General features: G+C 41.3%; 1 protein-coding gene across 1 annotated transcript in view; it reads right to left on the reverse strand.

Annotated features, from left to right (window-relative positions):
- The window catches only part of DNAH10 (dynein, axonemal, heavy chain 10), a 158,629-nt gene that overhangs the window by 132,112 nt on the left and 16,943 nt on the right, over positions 1–9,574 (reverse strand). The window contains exons 6-8 of the mRNA XM_010841412.1: positions 7,491–7,707; positions 5,581–5,738; positions 3,682–3,912 (exon numbers count right to left, since the gene is read on the reverse strand). Coding sequence (XP_010839714.1) covers positions 3,682–3,912; positions 5,581–5,738; positions 7,491–7,707 — 606 coding nt within the window. The remainder of the gene's footprint in view (positions 1–3,681; positions 3,913–5,580; positions 5,739–7,490; positions 7,708–9,574) is intronic.

A 9,574-nucleotide genomic window follows, 5' to 3' on the forward strand; every position in this document is an offset into this window, starting at 1 on the left:
AATGAACTTTTTGGCCAACCCAATTATTAAATGTATTTCTGGACTTTATTACTTTTGGGGGGAAAAATATGCTCCTGTTGCAGGTCTCTCAAGTTTAAAAAAATTTTTTACATTATTTTCCATATTCTTTTCCATGATGGCTTACCACAGGATATTGAATATTATTCCCTGTACAATACGGTAGGACCTTGTTGTTTCTCCAATCTATAGTGTACTTAGCAGTTTGCATCTGCTAGCCCCAACCTCCACTCCTGTCTTCTCCCACCCACCTCCCTCTTGGCAACCACCGTCTATTCTCTATGTCCCTGATTCTTGTTTCTGTTCCATAGATAGGTTCATTTGTATCATATTTTGGATTCCACATATAAGCGATATAATGCGGTATTTGTCTTTCTCTTTTTGACTTACTTCACTTAGTGTAATAATCTCTGGTTGCATCCGTGTTGTTGCAAATGGCATTATTTCGTCCTTTTTCTGGCTGAGTAATATTTCATTGTATACATGTAACACTTTTTTATCCATTCATCTGTTGATGGACATTTAGGTTGCTTCCCTGTCTTGGCTACTGTACACAGTGCTGCTAGGAACATAGGGGTGCATGTATCTTTTTGAATTAGACTCTTGTCTGGCTATACAATAGCCCAGGAGTGAGATAGCTGGATCATATGGTAATTCTATTCTTGGTTTTCTGAGTGAAAAGTGAAAGTGAAGTCGCTCAGTCACGTCCAACTCTTTGCAACCCCATGGACTGTAGCCTACCAGGCTTCTCCATCCATGGGATTCTCCAGGCAAGAATACTGGAATGTGTTACCATTTCCTTCTCCAGGAGATCTTCCCGACTCAGGGATCGAACCTGGGTCTTCCACATTGGAGGCAGACTCTTTAACCTCTGAGCCACCAGGGAAGCCCATATTTCTTTGAGCCCCCCTTTTTTTTGGGGGGGGGCAAGAATACTGGATTGGGTTGCCACTCCCTTCTGACCCAGGGAATACTATTTTCCACGGTGGCTGCACCAGCTTACATTCCCACCAATAGTGTAGGACATTCTTCTTAATTAAAAAAAAAAAAGTTCTTATCATGGAAGAAAGTGTTTAACAAACAAAAGAAGTTTGAAATAGGTAGTGACTCTGGGCCACTTGTGCTGCTGTTATGCGCTGATGCAGTATGCACTGACGTGGAAAGATTTACAATTAAAATAAATAAAGCAATTTGCAGATATATATATGGAGTATGGATGTGTGTATACATATGTAATTATTCTATATTTAGTGGCAAGAGTGCCACTGAGTGAGTCAAAGTTGGCATTGCTGCTGCTGCTGCTGCTGCTGCTAAGTCGCTTCAGTCGTGTCCGACTCTGTGCGACCCCATAGACAGCAGCCCACCAGGATCCCCCATCCTTGGGATTCTCCAGGCAAGAACACTGGAGTGGGTTGCCATTTCCTTCTCCAATGCATTAAAGTGAAAAGTGAAAGTGAAGTCGCTCAGTCGTGTCCGACTCTTAGCGACCCCATGGACTGCAGCCTACCAGGCTCCTCCGCCCATGGGATTTTCCAGGCAAGAGTACTGGAGTGGGGTGCTATTGCCTTCTCCGAGGTAATTTTATCCAGTGCCAGTATTTTCCAGGGTATGTGTCCTTTGGCAAGAAGTAAGATGATTTTTGACAACAGAACTTTTAAAAAATATACTTATTTTAAGGAAAAAATATATACTTATTTTAAGGAACTTTCAAGATTGTTAATGCATGAAATGTTTTGCTACCATCTGATCTTGATTTCTTCTATTAACTTCATTTCCAGTTTTCTAAATAGTTGATTAAAACTTAAGAAAGAGAAAATATATACTTACTTTAGTGTACATTAGAAATAACTGTCGTTATATCAAACCAATACCTGCACAGGCTTGATTGTTTAAGACGAGTCTATATTACCCACACAAAAATATATGAATAAATCTAAAGTTAACTTAAAGAAAAGTAAGTTTCCGATTCACAAAGGGATGGCAAAAAACCACAAAAGCAATTACATGAGTGCTAGAAGCTGGCCTTTCACTGGTCTTCGCAAGCCACTTACTCTGCAGAGATGATAAATAAAGTTCCAGCAAGGAAACGTTATCACCAACATCAATTTAGAGGCAGATTCCACTTGGACCTCAAGCCCTCGGATTTGACCAGCTGTTTTATCGCTTTCAGGGGACCACCTAGATCCTTATCCAGGGGCCACTTGTGCTGCTGTTATGCGCTGATGCTGTTGACCCCTGATGCTGCTCCTGACATGCTGTGTGCTCTGCATGCATAAGTTAACTTGAACCTTCCAGCCACCGTTTGAGGTAGGCTCTCTCATGAGCTCAGTTTTCCAGAGGAGGAAACAGGCTCTGTGAGGTTGTATATGCAGCTGCGGGATATTCAGGACTGGGGTCAACACATTCACAGTACTTCACCACACAAAGAGCACCCCCCAACCACACAAATAGGACTCTTACTGGCCTCATTACTAGAACAGTAATAATGACTCCTGGCCTTGGAATACTGTACTGTGTGCATGATAAATCAGAGGGGAGAGGAATTGTAAAAGAGGAAATTACACTTGTGGTGGGAATGTAATACAATGGTGCGCTCACTGTGGAAAAGAGTTAAATATAAAATGTTCACGGACAGTTAAATATAGAAATATTGGGACTTCCCTAGTGGTCCAGTGGTTAAGAGTCTGCCTTTCAATGCAGGGGACATGGGCTCCATTCCTGGTCAGAGAAGTAAGATCCCACATGCCCTGGGGCAACTTAGCTTCTGCACCCCAACTAAGGAGCCGACAAGCCACAATGAAGACCTCTCCCCACCGCCATGTGCTGCAAGTAAGACCCGACACAGCTGTAAATAAAGAAATGTTTTTTTGAAAACACAGAATTATCATACGACCCAATAATTCTACTCCTGGGTATATGCTCAAACGAACTGAAAGCAGAGACTCAAACAAATATCTGTGCACCCAGATTCATAGCAGCATTCTTTACAATAGCCAAAAGGTGGGAAACAACCCAAAAGTCCATCAACAGAAGAATGGATGAGCAAAATGTGGTGTATACAGTGCAAAATTACTGAGCCTTAAAAAGGAACGAGATTCGGACATATACTATAGCATGGATGAATCGTGAAAACATTATGTTGGGACTTCACTGGTGGTCCAGTGGCCAAGACTCCGAGCTTCCAATGCAGGGGACCCGGGTTCAATCCCTGATCAAGAAACTAGATCCCACATGCTGCAACTAAGACCCAGTGTAGTCAAATACAAAAAAAGAAAAGGAAAGAAAACATTATGTTGAGTGAAATAAACCATACACAGAAGGACAAATAGGGTATGGTTCCATTTCTATGAAATTCCTAAAACAAGCAAATTCATAGAGTTGGAAATTAGAATAGAGGTTACCAGGGGCTAGGGGGAAATCAGAGTTGTGGTTTAAGGGATGTTGAGTTCACGTTGAGGACAGTGAAAAAGTTTTGCATATAGGAGGTGACGATGGGTACCCAGCACTGGGTATGTATTGAATGTTACCAAACTTACTCTTACAAGTGGTTTCAATAATAAATATGTTATATATATTTTACTGCAATTTTTTTAAATGCTGAATAAACAAACAGAAGTTAAATCCATGTGGCTGACTTTCCAAAGTGCAGTGCACCCAGCCTACCTTGAAATGACGTTCCACTGTGGAAAGAAACCTCACGTTGTCTGAGGCCTCCATGTGGAACTTGAACAATTCAGTTAAGACGGGCTGCAAGTTGGCCACAAGCAATGAATCTGACTCCTTCATCACATCCAAGACTTTTCTGACTATTGGAAGCTTTGTTTGTTCATGCAGAGCACTTAGGGTGGCATTTCTTTCCCGCCAGAATTCAATCTCAGCCAGAGGACCATTACCCTGTGATGAGCACACAAACATCATCATCATTAGTGGGGAATGGACACTGGTTGCTCCTCCAGCATCCACGCCTCTCTTCCCAAAGACTCTATATTTAGGAGCTAACCCATGCAAGAACTTGAGGGGCAGACACCTGACCTAGGATGGTCCAATCAGAGGGAATCTCAGGACTCCAGTTGGGAACGCTAGACACTCCATCTTTCTCTGGACAAAGTGGTGTGGGAATGTGGAGTCAGAAACTGCTACAAGTTGTCACCATGAAGGAAACCAGTCCGAGGAGGAAGCCCACTCAGAGAGGAGATTGGAACCAAGAAATTTACAGAGGAACCCAGCTAGATTGCCAGAGTCCTGATCCAACTGTATCTGAAACCAGCATTGCCCTCTGGACTTTTCAATGAGCCAATAAATCCTCTTTCTTGCTTAAGCCAGCTTAGTTAGATTTCCTGGGTTTTTTTTTTTTTTTTTTTTCCAGCTCAAACATCCTGACTGATATATCTGTGTTATCTTTATCAATATCAGGAGACATCTGGTAGCACACTAACCTTAGAAAGCCCAAGAATGACATCTCAGGTATGTTTACTTTAATATTTTTAAGAAGGTCACAAAACAGTAAGAAAAGAGGCTAGATCACACAGATTCCAAGATTCTTGGCTCTTTCTCAGGATGGCAAGCATAAACTGGATTCAGTTCAGTTCAGTCGCTCAGTCATGTCCAGATCTTTGCGACCCCATGAATCGCAGCACGCCAGGCCTCCCTGTCCATCACCAACTCTCAGGGTTCACCCAGACTCACATCCATCGAGTCAGTGATGCCATCCAGCCATCTCATCCTCTGCCGTCCCCTTCTCCTCCTGCCCCCGATCCCTCCCAGCATCAGAGTCTTTTCCAATGAGTCAACTCTTCACATGAGGTGGCCAAAGTACTGGAGTTTCAGCTTTAGCATCATTCCTTCCAAAGAAATCCCAGGGCTGATCTCCTTCAGAATGGACTGGTTGGGTCTCCTTGCAGTCCAAGGGACTCTCAAGAGTCTTCTCCAACACCATAGTTCAAAAGCATCAATTCTTCAGCGCTCAGCCTTCTTCAGAGTCCAACCCTCATATCCATACATGGCCACAGGAAAAACCATAGCCTTGACTAGATGGACCTTTGTTGGCAAAGTAATGTCTCTGCTTTTCAATATGATATGTAGGTTGGTCATAACTTTCCTTTCAAGGAGTAAGCATCTTTTAATTTCATGGCTGCAGTCACCATCTGCAGTGATTTTGGAGCCCAAAAAAATAAAGTCGGACACTGTTTCCACTGTTTCCCCATCTATTTCCCATGAAGTGATGGGACTGGATGCCATGATCTTCGTTTTCTGAATGTTGAGCTTTAAGCCAACTTCTTCACTCTTCACTTTCACTTTCATCAAGAGGCTTTTTAGTTCCTCTTCACTTTCTGCCATAAGGGTGGTGTCATCTGCATATCTGAGGTTACTGATATTTCTCCCGGCAATCTTGATTCCAGCTTGTGTTTCTTCCAGTCCAGCGTTTCTCATGATGTACTCTGAATATAAGTTAAATAAGCAGGGTGACAATATACAGCCTTGACGTACTCCATTTCCTATTTGGAACCAGTCTGTTGTTCCATGAACTGGATTAGGGATCTGCAAAAGCATTGCACACCTTACCTGTGGTGTCTTTTTCATCTGGCCCTCAAGGGCTGTAGATATCTGATTCAACCAGTTTATCACGCATTGCTCCAAAATTTCAACTGTTTCTGGGTCAGCTGCCAGATCAGATACCTCTCCCTCTACGCTGATGCTTGGCATTTCTAACTTGATCTCACCTAGCAGAATAAAAATGGACAGTCAGTCAGGAGTTTGGAGGAAATGGTTACAGACAATAACCTTCAAGGTAATTCTGGATCTTCTCTCCACACATGAGTATATAGTGGTACATCACGATCCTCATATTCCTATATATCCTCTCTTAAAAATCTCTTTCATTAGAACGTACTAAAACGTTTTATTTATTTATTTGGCTGCATCAGGTCTTACAGTTGCAGCACGTGGAATCTTCTTTGTGGTGCATAGGCTTTAGGGCGTAGGCTACATAGTCGCAGCATGCAAGCTTAGTTGCCGCCCCCGCCTGGCATGTGGGATCTTATTTCCCCAACCAGGGATCAAACCTTCATCCCCTCCATTGGAAGGAAGATTTTTAACCACTGGACCACCAGGGAAGTCCCTAAAACATTTTAGATAATTAGATCACCGTAGCAGCATCAAGTGCCATCAAAATGATTTAGCTATTTATTAATAAGAATTCCTGAGTTTACAACCTAATGTCAGTTTAAAAACTGAACAAACAACCAGATCGCAATAGATATTCGAGAACGTCTCCAGCATGAAACAGACAATCCAAGATAAGTCAGCAACAATGACTTCAGAGGACACTGAGATAAAAGAAAAGATGGGGGGGGGCAGTCTTAATTCCAACTATTAGAGATTTGAGACAATATAGCATCCATCAAACAAGAACAGAATGCTATGGAAAAGGTACAGTCACAGAATAAGTGAAAGTCTAATCAAAAGTTGTGAAGGTAAAAGTTGAGGAACTCTTTAGCCACTCTTTAGGATCTCTTTGTCTGTGTATTCTACACAGAGACGGAAAACACAAGTGAAAAGATAAGTAACAGAATCAGCAGCACACACCCAACAGGAATATTAGCAAAAGGAAACAGACAAATAGTGGAGGAAATTATCAAGAGAGTTTTTCATACTAAAAGGCTAGATCTTCAGACTGAAAATACAGAGTGCTTAGCACACTGAATCTCATACAGTGCTTAGCAACATGAATGCAAAATGAACCTCACAAGGTCCACATTCTCCCTGACTGAAATGCCCTTGCTCCCCAATTCCACCTACCAATGCATTGCTCATCATTTCAGATGAGGTCAAATGCTGCCACCTCCAGGAAGTCCTCTTTGATTTCCTCACCACTTCTCCCAAAGGGTCTCACTTTTCCAAGCCCTAAGGACCCTAACATCTATCTCAAGTTACTTTTTCTGCCATAGTTCCTTGGGCCCTGGATTATAAAATCCTTGAAGACAAGGATTTGTCATTCTTCATTCTTCTTTATGTTTCTTACAAAGATCAGCTCTGTGTCTTTCACATCAGGAGCAGGTAAAAAGAACAATCATTAATTAATACCAAAAAATCTCCTGGACTCTTAATTCTTCTTTTCAGGAATTTTTTTTTAATTACAGGATAATTACAATACTGTGATGGCCTCTGTCATACATCAACATGAATCAGCCATAGATGTGTGTGTGTGTATATGTATATATGTCCCCTTCTCTTGAAACCCTCCTCTCCTCCCTCCTCATCCCACACCTCTAGGTTGTCACAGAGCACAAGTTTGGGGTTCCTTGCATCATAAATCAAACTCCCACTGGCTCTCTATTTTACATATGGTCATGTATATGTGTCAATGATATTCTCTCAGATCATCCCACCTCTCCATCCCCCACTGTGTCCAAAACTAAATTCTTCTTAATGGAAACATCCTGCTTAACCAAGGAGAAAAACTAAAGCCTTACCTTCAAGTTGCTGCATTGTTCTTTGAATACTACTTGCAAATTTCTGGATGTTCATTAAAAATTCATCTCGTATTAACTGAATGCTGTGATATTCTATTGCTTCCCCAGGCATGCTAGGTAGGTCTATGTCATAATCAAAAGAGTCTAAGACTTCTCCAGACGTGAGTCCCAGGTTGGCATCCTTGTGCTGACTGAAGGACAAGGCTGGCAAAAAAACCTGAAAAGCCAAGTTTAAGAATCAAATCATTTGTGCCGCTCTTTTAGGTTCCACATATATGCGATATCATACGATAGCTGCCTTTCTCTGTCTGATTTCCTTCACTCAGTATGACAATTTCTAGGTCCATTTCAAGTTGCTGCCAATGGCACTATTTTGTTCTTATTTATGGCTGAGTACAAATGACCTTGCAAACAGAAGAAAAGTCACGGATGTAGAAAACAAACTTATGGTTACCAGGGAGGAATGCAGGGAGCAGGGGAGGGATAAATTAAAAAAATGGGAGACTGGGATCGACATACATACACTACTATATATAAAATAGATAACTAATAAGGACCTACTATACAGCACAGGGAAATCTACCCAGAGCTCTGTAGTGAGTTATATGGGGAAAGAATACAAAATCAGAGTGGATATATGTATATATGTAACTGAGTTACTTTGCTGTACAGCAGAAACAAATGTAATGTTTTAAATCAACTGTAACCCAATAAAAAATGTTTTAAAAAGAAACAAATCACACAACATCATACTCAATAATTCAGGCATTTAAGTTGCCTCTGGCTTTGAATGTATTTGTACCCTAATAGAGACAAAACATGGTCCACTGGAAAAAGGAATGGCAAGCCACTTCAGTATTCTTGCCTTGAGAACCCCATGAACAGTATGAAAAGGCAAAAAGATATGACACTGAAAGATGAACTCTTCAGGTCGGTAGGTGCCCAATACGCTATTGGAGAGGAGTGGAGAAATAACTCCAGAAAGAATGAAGAGACAGAGCCAAATCGAAAACAATGCCCAGTTGTGGATGTGACCAGTGATAGAAGTAAAGTTCAATGCTATAAGGAACAATATTGCATAGAAAGCTGGAATGTTAGGTCCATGAATCAAGGTAAATTAGAAGTGATCAAATAGGAGATGGCAAGAGTGAACATAGACATTTTAGGAATCAGTGAACTAAAATGGACTGGAATGGGTGAATTTAATTCAGATGACCATTATTTATACTACTGCAGGCAAGAATCCCTTATAAGAAATGGAGTAGCCCTTATAATCAACAAAAGGGTCTGAAATGCAGTACTTGGGTGCAATCTCAAAAATGACAGAATGATCTCTGTTCGTTTTCAAGGCAAACTATTCAATATCACAGTGATCCAAGTCTATGCCCCAACCAGTAATGCTGAAGAAGATGAAGTTGAATGGTTCTATGAAGACCTACAAGACCTTCTAGAACTAACACCCAAAAAAGATGTCCTCTTCATCATAGGGGACTGGAATGCAAAAGTAGGAAGTCAAGAGATACCTGGAGTAACAGGCAAATTTGGCTTTGGTACAGAATGAAGCAGAGCAAAGGCTAATAGAGTTTCGCCACCAGAACGCACTGCTCATAGCAAACACCCTCTTCCAACAACACAAGAGAAGACTCTACACATGGACATCACCAGATGGTTAATACCAAAATCAGCTTGATTATATTATTTGCAGCCAAAGATGGAGAAGCTCTATACAGTCAGCAAAAACAAGACCAGGAGCTGACTGTGGCTCAGATCATGAACTCCTTATTGCCAAATTCAAACTTAAATTGAAGAAAGTATGGGAAACCATTCAGGTATGACCTAAATCAAATCCCTTATGATTATACAGTGAAAGTGAGAGATAGATTCAAGGGATTAGATCTGATAGACAGAGTGCCTGGTGAACTATGGACAGAGGTTCGTGATATTGTACAGGAGACAGGAATCAAGACCATCCCCAAGAAAAAGAAATGCAAAAAGGCAAAATGGTTGTCTGAGGAGGCCTTACAAATAGCTGTGAAAAGAAGAGAAGTGAAAAGCAAAGGAGAAAAGGAAAGATATACCCATCT

Source organism: Bison bison, unplaced genomic scaffold, assembly GCF_000754665.1.
Source record: "Bison bison bison isolate TAMUID 2011002044 unplaced genomic scaffold, Bison_UMD1.0 scf7180017864160, whole genome shotgun sequence".
Lineage (NCBI taxonomy): Eukaryota > Metazoa > Chordata > Mammalia > Artiodactyla > Bovidae > Bison > Bison bison.